Here is a 22,453-nt window from a genome sequence, read left to right as displayed (position 1 = left end):
TCTCACGCCACTATTTTCTTTTTTCTTTCAATTTTTATTTTCATCCGATCAATAGAAAATAAAATTTTCTAGTTATTTTTTTTATATTTTTTTTCCTTATGATTTCCATTAATCTAAACAGTGCCTTAAATTGTCCCTCTTTTCAGAAATTTTCTCATATATACCCTTCGGATCTAAAATTCCATCTCTTATCCACAAAGATTTGCGATTTCGCTTCTCTTAATCACTTTATTACCCGTGTCGATTTCTGATTAGTGATTAGTGATTAGTGATTACGGTAAACATTCTAGAGTAAAGGATAATTAATCTTCTTAAATTTCTTAGTTCATAGGGATTTTCATTTTTAGAGGAGAAAAGCTGTATAAAAACAATAATTTATAATAATTTAATTTTAATATATTAATAATATAAAATATTTTATATAATTATTTAATTATATCTATTTGTTTAAATTATTATTTATATAAGAATTTAATTTTGATATATTAATTTGTATAATAATATTTGTTTTTTTGAATTTTTTTTACTGAAATAAACTAAACAAACAAAAATAAAACAAACAAAACAAGGAACAAATAGAGGGACAGTCCCGTTTAAGACTACTCTTAAATTTTTCACAAGGTAAAAGAAGCTCCACATGCGAAAGTTGTAACTTCATTGTCATCTTTGCCATAGTATCTGCCATCGTGTTTTCATCTCTCATAATCAAACCAAAGTCAATACGCCAATTCCAATACATGATATCTCTTATTTTGAGCACCAATAAATCAATAAACCCAAAACCATATTGAGTAACAAAATTAAATGCTTCCATACAAGCCGTCTCACAAATAACATCTCGTTGACCTACATCCCAAGTTAAGAGATATCCTCTCCAAATAGCAAACAATTCTCCTTGAAGAATATTATTACTCTCAATCATTTCCAAACACTCCATTTGCCAACTTTCATTACAATCTCTAATAACACAAGCAAAACTAATACTATCATCCGAACCAAAATAACTACCATCACAATTAATCATACAAGTACCAATGGATGGGAGATTCCAAAAATCATTTAGAGTAGAGGAAATGGACATACGTTGTAATTCAAAAATATTCTTAAACTCTTTTTCTGAAGTTAATGCCAGACAAATCATTTTTTTCGAGTTTCATGAGGATTAAAGATGTCATTATTCCTTATTCTTCATATCCACAAAAGTCTTGAAAAGAACTTGAACGGATGCTCTCTGCTATGATACAAGAACCAGTTCTTTAAATCCAAAGGATGACAAGAAATATCCAACCTATGCCAGACAAGCTGAGCTTTTGGACAATCCCGAATACAATGTAAAACCGATTCCTGGTTAGAAAGACATCTTGGACACCTATCCGACATCCCTCTTCTAAAGCGAAAACTTGCAGTAGGAAGAGCCTCATTAAGACACAACCAAGCAAAAAATTTATGCTTTTTTGGAACAAGCTGACGCTAAACCCAAAGCCAATTTTCTCATTTTCTCGTTCCTCCCAACCAAACAGCTGCTTACACAATCACAAATAACCATTGCATGAGTCATAGACTTTGACAGCAGACCCACACTAATACCAACTTACTTCTGGACCTGTTCTGAATTGTAAGAAAAAATATTACCTTATTTGTTTTTTTAAATGATCATTTATGTAACTAATGTAAAAAATAATTATTTTTATTGACATGATGTTATATTATTAAATACACGTGTTACAATTTACAACTACAATATATTAAAATTAAATTTTGTATATAATTAACATAAAAAATAATTATTTTTTCGGTGAAATTACTTAGGACAGATGGACTATTAAAATTAAAAATAAAATTTTAATAATAATTCGTTAAATTTATACATTACATGAAGTGGTATAAATACCGTGTGAAATTCTAAGAAACGGTCACACCCACCTGCTGCTGCTAGATTGACCAATGAACACAACAATATCACACAGCATGGGCTTCAGTGTTCTGAGAGCCACACCTCTCTGTTCTTCCGACACCACTAAACCCATCTTCTTCTCCATTCTCCATTCTCATCCCACTTCCACCACCTCCCTCTTCACCTTTCCTCCACCATCCACCATCATTCCAACTCCACTTGCTGCTTCACCCGGCCTTCATCATCACCACCTGAAGCGTGGCGGTAGGTTCGTGTCCATGGCTGCACCCGGCTCCCTCCGGAAATCAGAGGAAGAATGGCATGCCATCCTCTCCCCCGAGCAGTTTCGGATTCTCAGGCAAAAAGGCACCGAGTAACAATACTATACCATCCCTTCTTCCCTTGTTATGTTTTGCTTCTAGTTAACAACTCCAATTAATTCGGTGCCTTGAATAGTGGGATCAACTCTATAGTTGTATGTTTGGCTAGGTTTGATTTTGAAAACAGAATAAGATAGAATAAGATAGGATATGGAGAATAAAAAATAAATGATCGTGATTTTATACTTTATTTGGTGATAAATTATAATAAATTATAAAAATTTAATTTATTTTTTTATAAATATAGAATATAAAAGAAAAATATAATAATAAAAAATATAATTATAAAATTTAATAAAAATAATAATAATAAAAAAATAAATTGAAAAAAAAAACACAAAAATCTCTAGCGATAATATTTCTGTCTATGTCTTGTCTAAATATGATTTTGTATTGTTTTAGTGTTCTGTGTCACTAAACAAATGAGCTTTAGAATTTGACATTATCTAAGGATAAGGTCTAGGTTGATAATATTCCTTACAAATAGCGAGAGCATTTCTAACCTCTCAAGTTAGCTCTTGAGATAAGTGAGTCCACTCGATATTATGATATTGTATAAGAGTCGCTCAAATTTGATATGGTAAAAGTAATTTTGCTATTCAGGTTTGCAGGGACTGGAGAATATGACAAGTTCTTTGGTGAGGGAGTTTACCACTGTGCAGGTTGTGGGACTCCTCTATACAGGTCAATAACAAAATTCAATTCTGGCTGTGGCTGGCCAGCGTTCTATCAGGGTCTTCCCGGAGCCATAAGTCGCCATGTGAGTTCTCTTGATCTTAAGCCAGTTTTGGTATCTGTCTAAACACCCTAAAATATGGAGAAGTATATATTCAAGAATAAAGATATTTTGTTTGCAAATAAATATGCTTTCTATAGTTGAAAATTATTAGATAACTTAATATGTTTTATTAAATTGTTTAACATAATATACATCCACATGTAAGCTATTCTTTGTACCAAGACACTTTTATATGTGAATAGTCACCAGTTTTGTCCTTAATATTGCAGAGTCACTGAATGCCACCTTAGTGATTTTTTTTTGTCTATTTCAAAATGTTGCTATTATATTAATTAATATGTTTGACTAAATTTATTATTTGATATATTTGACTAAACTGTTTTACATATATCCATATTTAAGCTATTTTTCACTTTGGACAGGAATATATAACCACCATTTTTGTTCTTGCATTGTAGTGTTGTCAAACGCAGCCTTAGTGATGTTGTTTTTGTTCATATCCATTTTGAAAATGTGGCTTAAGCTAACTCTTTTTTGTTAAAAGAGTAATCTATCTAAAAGTCTAAAACATATAACTTTCTGATGAGATTGTGGTGTATGAATGTTGATTTGATGATCAGCCGGACCCTGATGGAATGAGGACTGAAATAACGTGTAGTGCATGTGGTGGACATCTTGGGCATGTATTCAAAGGTGAAGGATTTCCAACACCTACTAATGAACGCCATTGTGTCAATAGCATCTCACTCAAGTTTGCACCCGCCAACACCAGCTAATCCATCTATGCATATATGGCTTCTTAAGAACTATATAAGATATAAGATAGTAAATAATTCTCTGTATTATTGCCTGAACAATTATGTTGTAATTATGTTTCCCAAAGTTCATATGTACTTGATCTTCTTTACTTGACAGGGGGAAGCTTTGAGGCTACTGCAATTTATATATGTAAAAGAATGATTAGATATATTTAGAGCTTGAATTTGAGGCCTAATTCAAAAGTGATTAAAATTTTGTTATCCAACTAATATAACCCAATAATAAACCTCAAAGAATAGACTTTGCATGGGGCTCATTTGTTTAACTAAGTAGTTTGAGTTTGAGTTAATAAACAATTTTTGTTGACAGTCATCTCCATGAAAAAGTTGTTATCAGATTTGTTTTTATTAGAGGTTATTTTCAATGCTATAACCGTGTAAAAAATTGTACACATTTATTTAATAGTGAGTTTTACACCGTGCATAAAAAAAGAAAATTAAATTCTTGTGACTATTGTGAAATTGTGTGATAATGAAAAAAGAAGGGAAGACAATTTTTTTTTGGTGACTAAGAAGGGAAGACAATTGACAAGTCTTTCATATTTTTGGTAACACGATTTGTACAAAATCTTTTGGATGAATTTGTGGAGGAACCTATTATTGGATTTTTTTTTCTTTTGGCAGTGGGGACATTATCGGATTTAATGTCATTTTCAACCAAAATTTTTAACCTATATTCTTACAAAATCTATAACTCTGTAAAACACGAACTTTTTGTTTTTGATATTAGAATGATAATCGTATTTTTTTTAAAATGTGAACTATTAGAATGTTATTCTTAAATGTAGAACTATTTAATTAAAAAAGTAAAAATTAGACTATCGTATTTTTTATAATTTTAAAAATATTAAAAATTATAATTTTAAAATATATTACTATTTTTACTTTCATACAAAAAAAACATAAAATATTTTTATTTAACATTTTAGTATTTACAAAATTCATATGAAATGATTTTTATATAAAATTATTAATTAAAATTATTAATTAATAATTTAGACAAACATATTAAATTATCTAACAATTTTTAATTTTTAAGTAACAACTTTACATAAAAATTACATGTGAATTTGTACTTTTAGTATTTTACTATTTTACATACACAGATACACTTGTTATTTATTTCTTATCAAATAAGAAATTTAATTTTGACGGATAACTGGATATGTGTGTATTTATTTATTTATTTTCTCAACCAATTCCAGTTGACTTGGATTCTTTTCCCACGTCAAAACAAATATCTCTCTTTTCCATATTTGAGAAAAACAAAAATCACGTGCTCATAATATTCAATCGCCACGTCAACATTACATAGCATTCTGAAATCCAAAAAATCCCACTATTGTTCGCCAACAATACGTCAAACGCAAATTTCGTTTTGCGCCAAATCTTTCCATTCAGTTGTCTCAGATTTCCTTTCAGCTAAAATTCATTCTAAGAACGCTTTCGTTTCTCTGCAAAGTTTGCACCTTTCACTCTTTTACGTGTGCAAAGTGCACCTCTATCATCATCATCATCATCCTCACTTTTGGGACTCCTGCGATTTCTGTTGCCCCTTTTTGGGATAGGGACTCAATTCAAGTTCGATATACGTGAAAATGAGCACTTTTGCTTCCTGAGACGCACCACTATGTTGGAGTCACTAGCTCATGGTCAAAGTTTTAAGCTTAAGGTAACATTCTTCTGTGATTTTTCTCTATTTCGTTTGTCCTTGTTTGCAATTATTTTTGTAAATCATCGTGTCATGTCCATTGAAGATTATGAAGGAGCATAAAAGCTTTGAAGATATTGATAAATGAAATCTGATGCATATTCAGATTGCAATTGTGTTGCATTATGCTTTGTTATCTATGTTCAGAAATTTGAATGACAAATTTCCTTGCAGGGATATGACTTAATCAAAGATAACAGTCCTAAATGTTATGCTATTTCATCATTCAGTAGAAGTTCTGTTTTCAAGGTTTGTTCAGATAAAAAGCAAGTGTCGCTGCTTTCACTTGGAGTTAGTTATAGGAGCACCTCTGTGTCTGAGAATTTATGTCAAAGCAAACTTCTCAATGTTCCATCATTTTATAGTTGGAAAGGATCCTATCTCTCTAAGTATACACCATTACGGTTCGAGCGGTTGCAAACAAGTGCAACTTATGATGTTGCTGGTGCTGTTGAAGTCATCCATGATTTAGGATTGGATACTCTTACTTTCTTGGCTGTAACTGTCTTAATTGTTCCCACATTCAAGTCAATTAAAGCCAGTCCTGTAAGAATTTCTCGTTGTTTGATTTTATTCTCATAGTTTCATTAGGCTGTTCATGCCATAGACATGGTTATAACCACAATTTTCTGTTATCATAATCTCTATCAACAGATGCGGCTTATAGTCAATCATATATATTGAATTTGAGACTGGGCTTCTACGTATTGTTGAATGTATGAACTTGGAGTCAATTGAAGTTTATGTTTGCAATGCAGACCTTCCTTTGCATTTACTTGAATGAGAAAAATAAATATATAAGGTTATTTCATATTTATAAACATGTATTAGATGGTCACCCACGTAGAGAACTGACGAACTACACTTAATTTTATTCCCAATTTGGTTTCTAATAATTGATGCCAAAATAGCCAGACCTCCATTGATATAATAAACGCACATATAAATAATAGTACCAAATTTACTTGATACAAAGCTCAGTTTAGCTATATAAATTCTTAATTGGAATAAACTAAATGATTTTTGTTTTCAGATACTTGGTTTCTTCTTGGCTGGAGTTGTACTTAGCCAGTTTGGTTTAATCAGAAACCTTACAGATGTTAAAGTTTTGTCCGAATGGGGGATCCTTTTCTTGGTAATCTATATTGAATCATGATTACAATTTCAATCTAAAATTCCTCACAAACATTTGAATAAATTACTCTCAAATAATGTTTGTTACTTTTCAGTTATTTGAGATGGGTTTGGAGCTTTCACTTGCACGTCTGAAAGCTCTTGCAAAATATGCCTTCGGTATGGGATTTACTCAGGTTAGAAGCTTGGGAAATGGTCATGCTAAAAAAATTTTCTTTTGCCACTTTAACTATTAACGAACTATTTTTTAAGGTTGTATTATCTACTTTAGCATTTGCTGCTTTTGAACTCCCACCAAATGGGGCTATTGGAACAAAAATTTTGGAATTCCTTTTCCATTCAAGGCCAGATCTGGTGAGATTTTGTCTTAAAATTGCATATGTTTCATATTTAAACCGTCTAATTTTATTTTATATAGTGATCCTTCTTGATACAGGTCTTGCATATATTCAAATGATGAGTTTCAGGGGTTAATACTTAACACTTTATCTTTATGATTATGTATTAATGATTGTAGGTGAATATTAGAAGTATTGATGAAGCTGTGGTAATTGCTGCTGCTCTCTCTCTGTCATCTTCTGCATTTGTTCTACAGGTATCTATGACCTTGAGTGTCCATCAAAAACATGAAAACTTTATTTCGTTACCATTGTACACATGTTAATGATATAGTATTTGTATTTATGTTTGACATATTTATCTGAGTTATGAATGATTGAAAACATCCTTTTTCTTCCTATAGTTGTGATTTTGAAAATCCAGTAATTCATAAATATCTTTATTTTGAAAATATAGATTAAAAAGAAGACTTTGTGACCAATAGAGACATGTACATGTACTTTATTGGCTTCTTTGCAGTCCATTTTTGGATCTCATCGATTCTTTTGAATATAATATAAACTTAGTAGACAGTAGTTAAGCATTGTGTCAATTTACTCCTCTATCTCTTCCTTACCACATCATTTATATTTTTCATTATAGTATGTAATCTCTTTGTTGGGTACCATGCTCAATGAATGAAATCATGGAGAAAATTATAAGTATGCTTTGGTGACTTTATAGCCTGAGATGTGCAAATAATTGTGACATTTGATATATCCAATGTTAATTATCAAGCACATATATGTAGCTTCTTGCAGAGAAGGGTGAGCTACCTACAAGATTTGGTTCAGCAACTCTGGGAATACTTTTATTGCAGGTATTTGTCTTGCACTCTTGCTTGTTTACACTATCTTTGTTCTATATGCAATTTTTTATTACAAGAAGTAGGTTTTGGAAACCACTTTATGTCGTAGTTTCTGTGCTTTGCTGATATACCTCAATAAATTGGCTTGAGAAGCGTGATGTCAGTATATAGCATCTGTAATGTAATTAATATTGACTCATCTTTTTGATACATGCAGGACATAGCTGTTGTCCCTCTTCTAGTCATTCTTCCAATACTAGAGAGCCAGGTAAAGATGGAAAATATAGATAATATATAAGATATCTAACTGGGTGGAACTCCCTTTCCTTTTTTGAAGTTTGATTCATCACCTTCGCGGAATGGAAGTTTTAGGTTTTAACATTTTAGAGTGGCTCTTTGTGTTCATGTGTGTGTGTTCCATTTTATGATGTTATCCCAATTATGTTATTTTTTCTTTCTACATTTAAATGCTAAAATTGTTATATTTTCAGGACCAAAATTTATGATTGAAAAATTGCCATCTGACTATTACAATTATTGTTGACCAAAGCTTTCCAATTTCTTTTTTGGCCAATGCTTGCTCAAGAAAGTTTAAAGGCATTAGGTGGATTGGGTCTGCTATCTTTTGGGGGAAAATACATTCTTAGAAGAGTATTTGAGGTCTGACTGCTATATTTGCAGCTATTCTATGCAAGAAAAAAAAGGGGGGGGGGGGGGGGAGTATGCAATCCTGAGTTAATATATTCTAGGAAGTAAATTATTGGTCAAATTCAGGTTGTTGCAGATGCAAGGAGCTCAGAGGCCTTCGTTGCACTTTGCTTGCTGACTATTGCTGGAACTTCACTTATCACGCAGCATTTGGGTTTTAGTGATACGGTTGCTATTTTCGCAATGCACAATTTTAATTTTGGGTTGTGTATTGGAGAAATCATCGAAATAAATATCTGCAAAACTTGTTTGTAATGTCTCATTGCAGCTTGGGGCATTTTTAGCTGGGGCACTTTTAGCAGAGACAAATTTCAGGACCCAGATTGAAGCTGACATAAGACCATTTAGAGGCTTGCTTATTGGATTATTTTTCCTAACTACAGGGACTTCCATTGACATGCAGGTAGCTGTGATTTTTTATATGCATGTCAATGAGGTTACTTCATTGTTTAAGCAAGCATTATTTGTTTAGCTGGACATTCTTCAAAGAAACATACATGCTTGCTTTTGTAAAATAGTTACAACTTACAACTTACACCTTACCACAAGAAATTGCATATGGAAGTTGTTTCAACTGTTGATATTTAAGTTTTTCTTCATTGCAGCTTCTTATGCGAGAGTGGCCACATGTACTTGCACTCTTGGCAGGATTGATTTCTATCAAGACATTGATCATAACAGCAATCGGTCCTTGTGTTGGGCTTAGTTTGCAAGAAAGTGTGAGAATAGGATTGCTTCTATCCCAAGGAGGCGAGTTTGGATTCGTTGTTTTCTCCTTAGCAAATAGGCAAGTGATCATTTAACCAAATACATGGATGTTATTTGAGTAAGAGTTTTGGCTTTGCCTTTAACTATGCCACCTGTGCCTTCTTGCAAGCAGGCTTGGGGTGCTTCCACTTGAGCTCAACAAGTTGCTCATAATTGTTGTTGTATTGTCAATGGCATTAACCCCATTTCTTAATGAAGCTGGAAGAAGGGCTGCTGATTTTATTGATCGAAAATTCGATGTGGAGTTTGTATGTCTTTTTTCGTAAGATTTACTGTGCAGAGTTACTTAATGCAACTGTGTGTATTTTGTGTGAAAATATTTTCCATTTTTTTTACTTTGTTTTAACTTGAGAAAATGTTGCAGACTATAAAAGGAGCACAGCTCCCTACAAACTATATACTATATGCTATCATTTTGACTGCAAATTTACGTAGGCTGAGTAGTAAGCTATTTGCAGAAAGCTTCAGAGATGGTCAACTTTGGTGTCACTGAACCTGTTGTTATAGTTGGATTTGGACAAATGGGCCAGGTACATCCATTAATACATTCAAAGACCTGCCATTTATATGTACTATGTTCTAAATTTTAAACATATGCTTTTGGTATGCAGGTCCTTGCAAATTTCCTTTCCAATCCGTTGGCTTCAGGAGGAGACAGTGATGCTGCAGGATGGCCTTATGTGGCTTTTGATCTTGACCCCACACTAGTAAATGTCAGTGTACTTAAGCTTTCTGCTTAGTTGTTACCTACTAGTAATATGCATACGACTTATTCTTTTCTGAAGAGTTCTTGAACTTCATGAGTAGAACGCTGAATGCATGCTCTCTATATAATTGTGTGTAGCATGAGATGGCAGCAGAATAAGTGTTAATTTGAAGTCAAACATATTTCTCTTCATATATCAATGTTTTATCCACTTCATTTTAACATGTACTTTTACTGTTAAATTGCTGGGCAGGCTGCTAAAAAAGCCGGCTTTCCAGTTCACTATGGGGATGGATCACATCCTGCTGTTCTTCAGTCAGCCGGTATCTCTTCTCCAAAAGCTATTATGGTTATGTTCACCGGCAAGGAAAAGACAGTGGAAGCTGTTCAGAGGCTACGGTTTACTTACCCTGCAGTAATATTCATTTTCCCTCCCTTTAAAATTTCATGCTTACCAGTTTGACATATGATAACTAAATATATTTTTCGTTTCTAAACCGATCCATTATCTATCTTAGGAAGATCCAAGAATTTCATTTTACCTTCAACTTAGGGTATATATTGTTAGGTCCAATAATAGGGAGGTTGGCTGATAAAGTTCTTAACTAGTTGATTTGCCTTTTCTTGTTCCCTTAGTTTGCTTTATCCTATCTGGATTGCTTACTTTATGATGAAAATCCACAGATCCCAATCTATGCCAGAGCTAAAGATCTTGAGCATCTTTTAGATCTAAAGAAAGCAGGTGCAACAGAAGCCGTTTTGGAAAATGCAGAGGTATTGATTCGCTTTTTCTTGCTTGTCATTTTGTCCTACTGGATGGAGCTTGCAACTGCCATTGCTCAATAGTTATGCAGAAACTACATCTAAGTCTTTTGTTTTTTGTTTTCTTTTTTTAACAATCACTCAGACTAGCTTACAGCTGGGTTCTAAGCTTCTGAAAGGTTTCGGAGTGATGTCGGATGACCTAGCATTTTTGAGTCAGCTCATTAGAGATTCCATGGAACTACAGGCTCAAGAAGCAGCCAGCTATGCCAAATGCGACGAATTAAATATGATGAAACAACTGCAGGTAGAGGTAGTTCAAAATATCGATTTATCTGATCTGAAACCTGAATAAGGATATAAGAGCAGTTAATTCTTATGTATCTAATTTTACAATCAGAACAAATTTGATTTGGTATATACCAGCATATAGTATAGTAAGTTCCTTCTCCCATATTGGTGAGTATTAGCTAACATTATTCTGCTATGTTGGCAGCAAGGTCAGTCAATTATTTGTCCTTGGTTGTATAGCCTTTGGGCTGGTTTGATAAAACTTTTACTTTTCAAAAGTAGCTTATCAAAACTAACTTTTGAAATATAGTTTTCTAAAAGCTGCAATGCTTATGTTCGGTAAATCAAACTAAAAATGAGTTTTAATAAGCACACGTAATGACAATTGTGTTTAGTAAAATAGCTTTTAACAAAGAATTCATTTGTATCCTGCATTATTTTTGTTCTTCTAAATTTGTTCCTTATAATTTCAGTGTCTGTTATTGCAATACTAGTTCAAGAAACTGATATGTTCCTATTGCAAGGTGAGAGTTGGTGACTCAATTGAGGGACATGCACCTATGCCAACTACTTCATCAGAATTGGACCAGCCGCATCAAGTTTCCCTCCCTAGAATTCAGCCAGTTGCGGAACAGCCAGTTGTAGAACAAGACGATGAACTCAATCAAACTGAAAGAAGGCGCCGATGAAAGCTCACCGATTATTTGGATCTCAAGATGCCATAGGATAGCAGAATCTGATGGACCTATCAATCCATTGCCATACTGCCACTAGTTAACCATTCTAGGTTCTTAACGTTAATTTTACTAACCCTAGAGTTTCTGATAGATTTTCATACTGCAGATGCTAACCATTTATGTGTATATAGGAAGAATTCAATTATTTACAGTTTCTTCTTGTAATAGAGGGCTTAATTCTTCTGTCCAACCCAATAATCAAAATGTATTCTACTGTTCATTTCAATTCTACAGTAATTGTCATTTTTAACGTTAGGACCGGGCTAATAATGTAAATGGTTGAGTTTTTCAATTGTGAATGACTTAACTTGAAAAGTTGCAAAATCTTATATGAGAAACAAAAATCTCCATTAACACATAAAATCAGGCAAATTAGTCTTAATGTAGTTATGTATATTTGAACTTATCTATTACGCGAAGATTCAACGGTAGACTAATAGATTTGATTTCTTATTTCTGTAATCACAAAAAAATCATTATTTCTATAACCCTCTTAACTAACTATATATTTTTAGACCAATTTGGTTAGACTTAGTTAATAAAAAAGCTTAAATGTGTATTATTATTTATTTTAAGTACTTAATAAACACAACTAACTCCCTGAAGTGTAATAGAGTTAAAAAGTAAAGAAAATCAAGGAAAACAACCAAAAATTTTATTTAGGATGATGGTGCTTGGGGTGTATCATCACCTCAACATGGTGACTAGAGGTGCTTTACCCCATTGTGAAATTCTGAAATAGGAAGCACTGATTTTTCACTGGGTAAATAGTCCTTAGCAGAAATTGGAATATTCGATTTATGTTTTTCAAAATTTTTAAATTAAAATCGGATCCTTTAATTTACATTTTACAAAATAAAAAATTTTTAAAATATTAAAATCGAACCGTCTAAATTTGTCTCCCTTTGTTTAATATCAACTGAAAAAAAATTATTGCATACTAATGAGAAACACACATGCTTCCAATAATAATGTACTATACAGATCATATAGAAAAAAATTAACCGAAAACAACAAACCAAAAAAAAAAACTTTGACAATTTATCTGGTTATTAGTTTATTACAATTGCTCAATTTGTATCATTTTCCGAATCTCATACCAGCATAAACAAAATATCAGTGTATATACCACCGAAAAAAAAAGCAGACCAGGAAAAGATGATTTCCTATGTGCTTCGTCTATAATTAAAAGCAAACTCCTAAAGAAAAAAACTTTGTATTATTGTTATTTATTTTTTCAGAAAAAGGAAGAAGAATCATTTCACTGTTTGGTGAAAAGGAGGAGTAGGAGAGAGAAAAAGCTGACACAGTAAGATGAGTGAAAAACAAAACATTCAACTCCAAAATTCAGTGAACATAACTAACTACCATTCAACAAACCAAAAAATTTCAGCTTTGGTTCAAGGGGGTTGGTGTCAACAGTTCAAAGCGTATTACTTGAATGGCACAAAATGAAATTCATGACCCTGAAATAAAACCACAGACTTCATCTCAGTCTGCAGAGACCAACAACACAAAGTCAAAGCCTTCTTCTTTGGAGACACAAATGTCAACAACCTCAACCATGATCCCCACAACCTCATGGTTCACCCCCAAGAGGTAATAATGTACCTTCCTCTTCTTTCTTTCCCCTGTTTCGGATTTTTGTTCTGTGATCCGTGTGTTGTTAAAAGTTGGAGTAAGTAAAGGGAGTAATTTTTCTGTCTTTATGAAATTTCTGTCTTATAATTGATTCTGGGTCATTTTGATCCTTAGTTAGAATTAGAACAAGTTTATTTCTTGATTCATTTTCTGTTTTTTTTAGGCTGCTGGCTCTATTTTGTGTGATTAATTTGTTAAACTATGTGGACCGTGGAGCAATAGCAAGCAATGGTGTCAATGGAAGCAGGGGAACTTGCACGGAAGGAGGTACCTGCACTTCTGGCACAGGAATACAGTAATATATACTTTACTATTTCCTCTCTGGGCATTTATTTTTCAATACAATGTGATTTTTAGTTGTGAAGTATTCTAATTTTATAGTTTTGGTGGGGGATGTAAACTTTCCTTACATTTGTATTTTGACATGTAGAACACAAAATTTTTAGCAATTTAGTAGTTATTGACAAAATAATTTTGTGTGTGTAGAGGGGATTTTAACTTGAACAATTTTGAGGATGGAGTTTTATCATCCGCTTTTATGGTTGGACTTCTTGTGGCTTCTCCAATATTTGCTTCCCTAGCAAAGAGGTAAGGCTTGAAGAAAATCTTCTGGGGCTAGAAATTTCATAGTTTTAGATGAGGAAAAATTAGTTTATCACTGCATTTGATATTTTCGTACATCAAAAATGAAGTTCTCATGTTATGATCTGTTATTGTTATCCTTAACTTATATATTAATCCTCAGACCATTCTCCTATTTTGCAGTGTAAATCCATTTAGACTTATAGGAGTTGGATTATCAGTTTGGACTGTTGCAACCTTATGTTGTGGTTTTTCTTTTAATTTCTGGTCTATTTCAGTCTCTCGCATGTAAGTGGCCTAATCCCTTGTTTTTTCACCTTCTTTTCATGTTGAGTAGTTAAATAATAGTACAGAAGATGAGAATTTTTTTACTCTCCTTCATTGTTTGTTATTCTCTATAGGCTGGTTGGTGTTGGAGAGGCTTCATTTATAAGTCTTGCAGCACCTTTCATCGACGACAATGCTCCAGTTTCTCAGGTTTTCATTTAACTTTTCTGTTGAATGCATTTCCGACTTTTGAATTTGAATTTTATTTTATTTTATTTTTTTCTTCTCAATGCTGAATGTGTCAGAAAACAGCATGGCTCGCAATCTTTTACATGTGTATACCAACTGGATATGCAATTGGCTATGTTTATGGAGGTTTGGTGAGTTTTATCTGGTGTTGTTCATAAAACCATTAAATACTAGAACTAACACCTCCCTTCATTGATTTTAATCTTCCTTTTGGTTGTGGTTGTAACAGGTTGGAAGTTATATTGGTTGGCGTTCTGCTTTCTGGATAGAATCTGTATTGATGCTTCCATTTGCTATTGCTGGGTTTGTTATGAAGCCTTTACAGTTGAAAGGTGAACACTTGACACTTGTATTGATTTCATGCAAAAACTGTTTTTGTTTTTTTAGATGTCTAGACTACTTTGTCTATACAGGTTTTGTTCCTGCTGATTCAGAAAAGGTACTTGTTCCTGGAACACCTCTGTCAGAAGTTTCAGGTACACCAAGAATTATGCATTATCTTAACACAATATCTTAACCTTTTTCTTTCTTTCTTTTCAAATTAATATTTGCCCTATGTTATTTTAGTTCATTGCTAATGTAAACTTGGATTCCTGTTTTCGTTGGTTGCAAAGTTATGGATACTTCCAATGGAAAAGATGAATCATTGTCCTTAAAGGCTGAGTTCAGTGATAAAAGCTCAATTGATCATTCCAAGTGAGAACACTTACCTTCTAAAGTGACTATACTTTCCATTAATGGTTTATTATATCTCTTACTGTCTGATCATCTTTTAACGGATGATGCATTTAAAGTTCTATTCATTCTTGCCTTATTTTAGGTCGAATTCAGCAGCCAAAATGTACGACCAGTTCTCGCGATTTTTTAATGATATGAAAGAGCTTTTGGGTGATAAGGTTTATGTTGTCAATGTTTTAGGTACCTCTTCCTCCATTGATATCCTCTATGCTTCAACTGCTTACATAAGATTTGACTTGTTTTGCTGGTAAATTTGCCAGAAGCTTCCATGTCATATTCATGTTTTCGAAGTCTTATTATTTTACCATGTCTCAGTTCCATTTACTTGTTTTTCTGTTTCTAGGATACATAGCATACAACTTTGTCCTAGGTGCATACTCATATTGGGGTCCGAAAGCCGGCTATAATATCTATCACATGGTGAGATTTGTAGCATTGTTCCTTGTCTCTTACACAATTCTTTGTTGCATAAAATAAGATATATGTCAGGTAATTTAAGATACTACATGAAAATCATAGTATGCAGTCATTGCCATAACACTAAAGTCAGTTTACTTGTGCAGACTGATGCTGATTTGATATTTGGTGGAATTACAATTGTATGTGGAATACTTGGCACAATAGCTGGAGGCTTGGTTCTGGATTTCATGAGTAACACATTACCAAATGCATTTAAGGTTGGTAATCAAATTCAGAGAAGGGGTCTGGCACTACTTTAATAAATACTTCACCTACTTTCACCTTCTTTAGAGTTTACATTTCATTGCTTTGTCATACTGAGCTCTCTAAACTTTCTTGCAGCTTCTCTCAATCACAACATTTATTGGTGCAGCATTTTGCTTTGGTGCTTTCTTATTCAGAAGCATGTACGGCTTCCTTGTGCTTTTCGCTATTGGTGAACTACTTGTTTTTGCTACTCAGGTACTTCTCTTTCAGGAAGATCTCTATACAATTGGTGGTTAGATTAAAAATCATTATCCCTTTTATTTGCAACTCTGTATTCAGGGTCCTGTGAATTATGTATCCCTCCATTGCGTTAAACCGAGTTTGAGGCCATTATCGATGGCTATATCCACAGTTGCTATTCACATCTTTGGAGATGTACCTTCCTCACCTCTTGTTGGAGTTCTCCAGGTCAATCATCTGTATTAATTCACTCTATTTTAGAGCTTTTTTGGCAATTTTCTTGTAAAAAAGAAAAGGTCTTGGTGAGTAACATAACTTAAAGGGAACTAGTGTGTTGGCTATGTTTTCTGCTGATGACTTTTTTGTCCTTGACTGGGATATTCATGGTCGAATACAGTGACTAATCCCTCGTCGGGTTGTTTTTGTTGGTAATGATTGTTAACACTTAACACACGTTGGTGATGCAGGATTGTATTAACAACTGGAGAACAACTGCATTGATTCTTACATCTATACTTTTTCCAGCAGCTGGTATATGGTTTATAGGTAAATCATCTTAAGAAGTTGTTGACTTACTACCAAAGAAGAATTCTCTAGAGTTTCTTTTGAGATATAATTGTTGCTTATAAAAGCATAGCTATTTGACAAATTAACAGTAAAAATTGGTATCTATGTTATATGTACACATGAACATTGACCCCATGAACATATTTTATCTGTGATTGATATTACTTGGCCTTGGCCACATGAAAATTAGCTTATCCTGAAGACATAAACATTTGGATTTCTACAATAATCATTATCTTATATCTTATATATAAATAATAAATGTCTGTATGGATTCTGAAGGGCATCTTTTGTGGTTGATGTAATATTATTATCAGGAATATTTCTGCATAGTGTGGATAGATTCAATGAAGATGATGAGCAACAAGAATCAAATGTGGAAGGATCAAGCACCATGCCATTGCTTCAAGTGAATGCTGGAGAAATATCAACCTCTACTCAATCCCAAGAACCATGATTTTTTTTTTCTTTATTATTTCTCATGCCTCTCCATGCACAACTTTAATTTAGCAATATAGTGTAAATGCCAAATAGGCCAATAGCCTCTCTTTGAATTGTACATTTATCATACTGTCAATGTAAAATAATTTTACACAAACAACTAATTGTTTATTATCACATTAGCAAAAGTAACTAATTTTGAAATTCACTGCTTAAAAAAATCTAAATGCATAAACTCTTATTTTATTCAAAAAGTAAAATTGCAAGCAGCTAGGCCTTTTGCTAGACACTTTTCATATATTATATAGCCATGTAAATCAACAATTTCCAAGTAATGTTTCAATCTATCTATATAAAAGAGATTTATTCAAGAAAGTTATGTATACAGAAAAGAAATAATTACACCAAATCACAAACAAATTATTAACAAACCAACAAGCTTACATGTTAATATCATGCAGACATGCATCCAATTCCACGTCTGGAATTAGGAAACACAAGAAACAAACCACTGCAAACTACTCCCACCATCAATGGAAAACTCTCCATGGCTTGATCCATGTCATCCTTGTGCCCCGGGAATAGACAGTTAGTAAGCCTATGATCAGAGAAAGCAATTGCCACGAACACCAACACCGACATGAACGCGTGAACAAAGTCAGTGAAGGAAACTCTGTACTTATCATCCTTTGGAACTTCCACTGGAATCCCTGGTTTGAACACCGACAACCCTTTAGGGGTGATGAAACCGTAGTAAACGGTTCCATCAGGGCCATGAAAACTGTCAGTGAAGTGAAAGAAGAAGCATGAGAGTGAACATAGAATTAGGAGGGTGTGGATCATCAATGTGTGGACTTGAGTGCACTGGCCATTCTTGTAGATTGATGGAAGGACCATCTCAAAAGTGAGGAGTGTTCCTGTTGGTAGGAAGTTCCCTAGCAATGAGGTCTTGGAAATTGTCTTTTGGACACCCTTTGCCATGATCGCACGCTTATTCTTCCGGCCTGGATCTGGTATGGTAGTAAGTGGAACCAGGCCGGAAGGATTTGGTTGTGGTGGTGGTGGTGGGGTTGCATTATAGACTTTGATTCCGAGTTTTTGTTCAGTTGGCTCCATGTTTTTGTTGCCTTGAAATAGAACAGAGGAAGCAAATAATGGGTTAACTCGGTTTTTATGAACAATGAGTTTGAAAGTTTTTGGGCAGTTATTGACAGTTAGTGTTTTCTTGTTTCTTTTTTTTTTCATTTTTGGCACATGCACATTAGAAGCCTTGAAGAAGTTAAAGAGTGTCTCAAAGAAAAGAAAGTTTTTGCAGAGAATTTCAGGGCAAATTAGTTAAATTTGTATGTACCAAAACTTAGTTTATACTGTTAATGAATCAAATAAGTTTAACAGTATAACCTATTTTATAATTGCTCAATCTTATCAGATATATAATTAGATGTATATGTAAAACTACCTTATACTGTCTATGCTACCGTAATAGTTAAAGAAATATCAATATATCTTGTCAATCCGCCTAAACTATAAATATCAATATTCTGCTGAAAGATTTAACTCATTCTCGTTTGAGTGCTTCAGTTTGGGTAGAGAAGATTATATTTTTATTCTTAAAAGAGTTTACCAGAGTGAAACAAGAGCAAAGAATGACTGCATAAAATGTAGAATATAGTGAACTTGAGCCTGACTAATATAACATTGATGTCAAAACAAATATAACCGAGGAGCTCAACAACAAAAAAAAGTTTGCTACGTCATAAATAGAACTGTATCAGAAGCAAGCAGTGGCATCAGCAGTTAGCAACTGGCATTTACACTAGTGACAGCTCTCCTGCAGGAATGGATCTCTTCACAAGTTTACTCCAAGATTCATTGGTTTCTGTTATGACCTTAAGTGCATAATCCTGTTAAGTAAATAAATTAAATAGTGAAAATGAAATCAACTGAGAAAAATGTGGCCATTCTGACCATAACATTGATAATAACACACTATATAAAATGCATGCTTCTGCCTTCTTAATAAAAAATTTCTTGTATGCTCTAAGAGCAAATCAATGCTCTTGCTTCGCACCACTTATTTAAATAATAATGACCTATAATACTGACGTGAAAGACAACTAAGCTGGAAACTCATATGCAATTGTCTTCATGTGAAGTTGCTATTTGAAAATCGTTAGATGATTTGCCATGTTTGACTAAATTGTTTTCTAACAACTTTCAACTATCAACTTCACATAAAGACAACTGTACGTGAGTTTTTACTGACAATTATTTGATCAGAGTAAGAACAATGACTTGATCTCAGAGCACCTAAGGAATTCTCCTTCTAATCACACATAGTGAAGATCACTAATACTTCTAAAACACCGTCCTATTCCTCTGAGCCTTACAACAATCATGGGAATAGCCGAAATAGGAATTGAAATACAGCCAAAAAGACACTTAGTAACTAAACTGAAAACAACTGTCAACCACCACCAATATCATTTATAAAGAACATGTAAATTACTAAAGTTTGTCATAAAATTCTAAAACGGAATCAAGGATTCAGTTTGGAGATTCAGATCATACCTTATTTGCTGCCTGGTTGCCAAGCCCAAATCTATTAGCAGGCTTTCCATCAGGTATCTTGTAGTCTCTGAACCAGTCCCTGATTGCAGTTAGTGTTCCCTGAAGACAGATTTTAACACACAAGTTGTTGATCATATCCCAAAAATACAACACAAAATGGAAAAGAAAAGTGTCAGGAAATATATCATCAGCAACTTGGGTGATAGAGCATACCGGAAAATGCTCCTCAACATCATTGACATCATTCACCAATGAAGCTCTTGGATCGTCTAACGAAATTGCAACTATTTTCCAATCAAGTTCCCCTTCATCAATCATGGCCAATGCAGCCAAGGGTTTGACCCTGAGAACCTCGCCTATTTTCCTCCGGCTATCACCGATCTCAACGACATCAACTAACATTTACAAGAGTTTTAGAAATATTCTATTGGAATTGAGCAATTTAAACTTAATAATATTATTGACAATATTGTGACATACCTGGATCATTATCTCCAAATGCCCCTTCAACTTCAGAGTTTGCAAAAGATGGATCTTCCCATGTTTGTGGAAGTAAGCCATAGTTCCAATTAATATTATAGCTGAGGAGCAGCAAAAATACATCTTTCAGAATTGACTCTATTTAGGACCAAATTTAAATGGCTACATACATTGACAAAGCAGAACAAATAAAGAGGCACATTGAATCATATCTCACGGATAATATCGAAGCTTCCCCTTCTTCGTATCCTGCTTTATGGGAGTGAAAGCTTCATCAGTGGCAACCTCCATCTTTGCACTAGATTCTTTTGGAATTTCAACAATGAAGTTGAAAGCACCATCACCTAACTGCAATGGGATATCATGCCAAGGAGAAACCTGCATATTTTACATATTATTGTTTAGTTTCCGCACAAAAGCACAGGTCTCTCAATTGTCACAATTTGTTAAGAGAAAAACCAATCACATTACAAAAAGCTAAGCCAAAATTATGTTTCAGGACTGTAGAATATTAAAGTGGAAAAAAATATATAGTACAATGAACACTATCCCTCAGCAATTTTAAAAGCAAAAGCTAAACTAGATAGTAAAATTATACCTTCTATCAAACAACAATAAAATACTCAGAAAGCAAAAAATGATTGTTTTGCAACATCGTTAAGATCAATCAATCATATAAGTCAACATTCACCATGCCAAACACTACAATCTAACTCTGCAAAGTTCTTATCGGTTCCCCACTTCTCCAACTAAAGGAAGAAACTTTTCGAGGCCCAAGATCACATTCTTCTAATTCTATTCAAAGTCCAAACAAATCATCCAAATGGCCATTGAATAGATATAAAAATTAAAAAAGCAATCTAAGAAGAAGAAAAAAAAATAACCGTTTTGCCAGATTTGTCAACGAAGAAGACTCTGTAATCGAGAGTTTCAGGTTGGCCTTCTTCCTTGACGATAAGGTCAGGGTTGTAGATGGCCCTGCAGGTATAGAACCTTCTAGAAGAGGAATGAGAGAGCTTGAGGGTCTTGAAGCAAAGAGCATGATGATGGCCACCAACAACAAAGTGCTTCTGGTTAAGCGTCAATGGCTTCTTGGCGATCAAGGAGCATGTTGAGTTGCTGGCTATTGCTATTGCTCTGGTGGCGGCCATGGACGATGATGAGAGAGAAGAGAGAGAGCGTGAAGTGTATTGAGTTCAGTGTTGATAGGCTACTCGTGTTTGTGTACTGTGTTGGTTCTCAAGTGTTTGTGGTGTGTGACGACGTGGCAGCATCTTATTGGGTGTTCATGTAACATACTACAAATTGATTAACGCCACGTTGATTTAGGAGTGTTCTGAATTCAGATCATGGTATATACTTCTGCAACTTGGAATCTGACCCTTTTTGTTAACCTCATTCATTGTTTTCTATTTCATGAGTACTTGAAGGATTAATTAGTAATTACCAAGTACCAATTAGTCAATCACCAATGCTAGTAGCCTAGCATGCAACTTTTTTTTAAAGAAGCAAAGAGCCAAAGACAAATAAAACAAAGAAAAAAAAACACAATGGTAGTGGATGTGGGCTTATTCTTTTTCAGTGGTTATATCTCTTTGCAATTAAATACAGAGAAAAAAAATACATATATATTTCCTTACAATTAAATACGGATTAGTCCTTAACCTGTCAGGTTGGGGGATACCGTTTGGGTAAACAAAAAAAATAAAAAAATACAGAAATATCTTGTGCTTCTTTCTTGCATAAAAGACATTCTTTTTTTTGTGGGCAATGCCAAACAATTTGGATAAAAATAATCTTCGAACAAACCACCTAAAAAAAACAATAACTTGAGACTTGTATGCCAAAGTTCTGAATTATAATTTAATAATTCTAATCTATTATATATATATATATATATATACTTTTACAATCAAAATATGCTACATGTCACTTTTTCTTTGAATTAGAGTCAAATCTTTCTCTCTAAAATTAAGGAATTATCTTTATTAATTTTACAAACAAAATGTGCCACATGTCACTCTCTCATCTACTTAATATACTAAAACTGGATTTTCTCCCAACTAATGAAGGTGAGGTGTCGATCTCTCGTGACTCTGTTTTTCCTCCAAAATGAATGCATTTTGCACTATTCTAAATTATTTAATAAAAAATATCTTTATTATAATTATATTATA

The 22,453-nt window shown here is 33.5% G+C and overlaps 5 protein-coding genes across 6 annotated transcripts; 3 read left to right on the top strand and 2 right to left on the bottom strand.

The window, feature by feature from the left end:
- The first annotated feature begins 1,903 nt into the window (after window positions 1–1,903).
- On the top strand, window positions 1,904–3,922 carry LOC130954808 (peptide methionine sulfoxide reductase B5-like). Of its 2 annotated transcripts, none has more exons than XM_057881579.1 (3): window positions 1,904–2,260; window positions 2,886–3,034; window positions 3,634–3,922. In XM_057881579.1, the coding sequence occupies exons 1-3, from the start codon at window positions 1,945–1,947 to the stop codon at window positions 3,787–3,789; spliced, it is 621 nt and encodes a 206-aa protein (XP_057737562.1). In that variant the 5' UTR covers window positions 1,904–1,944; the 3' UTR covers window positions 3,790–3,922. The 2 variants fall into 2 exon arrangements, with proteins under 2 accessions (XP_057737562.1, XP_057737561.1); XM_057881578.1 differs by having other exon boundaries at window positions 1,906–2,267; window positions 2,878–3,034.
- A 1,263-nt stretch (window positions 3,923–5,185) lies between these two features.
- On the top strand, window positions 5,186–12,054 carry LOC130956461 (K(+) efflux antiporter 3, chloroplastic-like). Its single transcript, XM_057883508.1, has 19 exons — window positions 5,186–5,503; window positions 5,717–6,088; window positions 6,576–6,677; window positions 6,772–6,852; window positions 6,929–7,030; window positions 7,194–7,271; window positions 7,806–7,874; window positions 8,080–8,146; window positions 8,428–8,522; window positions 8,637–8,738; window positions 8,839–8,973; window positions 9,176–9,357; window positions 9,451–9,586; window positions 9,797–9,868; window positions 9,950–10,051; window positions 10,298–10,459; window positions 10,729–10,818; window positions 10,952–11,119; window positions 11,622–12,054. Exons 1-19 carry the CDS (start codon window positions 5,462–5,464, stop codon window positions 11,784–11,786), a joined length of 2,322 nt encoding a protein of 773 aa, XP_057739491.1. The 5' UTR covers window positions 5,186–5,461; the 3' UTR covers window positions 11,787–12,054.
- Window positions 12,055–13,054: 1,000 nt separating this feature from the next.
- Window positions 13,055–17,419, top strand: LOC130954458 (probable sphingolipid transporter spinster homolog 2). The gene is made up of 16 exons (XM_057881199.1): window positions 13,055–13,433; window positions 13,639–13,770; window positions 13,962–14,063; window positions 14,241–14,345; window positions 14,459–14,534; window positions 14,630–14,704; window positions 14,803–14,905; window positions 14,987–15,049; window positions 15,188–15,269; window positions 15,394–15,491; window positions 15,655–15,731; window positions 15,875–15,988; window positions 16,113–16,232; window positions 16,317–16,445; window positions 16,685–16,763; window positions 17,102–17,419. The coding sequence occupies exons 1-16, from the start codon at window positions 13,276–13,278 to the stop codon at window positions 17,239–17,241; spliced, it is 1,653 nt and encodes a 550-aa protein (XP_057737182.1). The 5' UTR covers window positions 13,055–13,275; the 3' UTR covers window positions 17,242–17,419.
- A 217-nt stretch (window positions 17,420–17,636) lies between these two features.
- Window positions 17,637–18,341, bottom strand: LOC130954253 (protein DMP9-like). The gene has a single exon (XM_057880985.1). It carries the CDS (start codon window positions 18,339–18,341, stop codon window positions 17,679–17,681), a length of 663 nt encoding a protein of 220 aa, XP_057736968.1. The 3' UTR covers window positions 17,637–17,678.
- A 520-nt stretch (window positions 18,342–18,861) lies between these two features.
- Window positions 18,862–21,506, bottom strand: LOC130954588 (soluble inorganic pyrophosphatase 6, chloroplastic-like). Its single transcript, XM_057881347.1, has 6 exons — window positions 21,161–21,506; window positions 20,494–20,654; window positions 20,277–20,377; window positions 20,010–20,191; window positions 19,797–19,895; window positions 18,862–19,129 (listed from the first exon to the last, which is right to left on the bottom strand). The coding sequence occupies exons 1-6, from the start codon at window positions 21,425–21,427 to the stop codon at window positions 19,037–19,039; spliced, it is 903 nt and encodes a 300-aa protein (XP_057737330.1). The 5' UTR covers window positions 21,428–21,506; the 3' UTR covers window positions 18,862–19,036.
- Between the last annotated feature and the right edge of the window lie 947 nt (window positions 21,507–22,453).

This window comes from Arachis stenosperma, chromosome 10 (genome assembly GCF_014773155.1).
Source record: "Arachis stenosperma cultivar V10309 chromosome 10, arast.V10309.gnm1.PFL2, whole genome shotgun sequence".
NCBI classification, from domain to species: Eukaryota; Viridiplantae; Streptophyta; class Magnoliopsida; order Fabales; family Fabaceae; genus Arachis; species Arachis stenosperma.
This window is presented reverse-complemented; position numbering and strand designations above follow the sequence as displayed.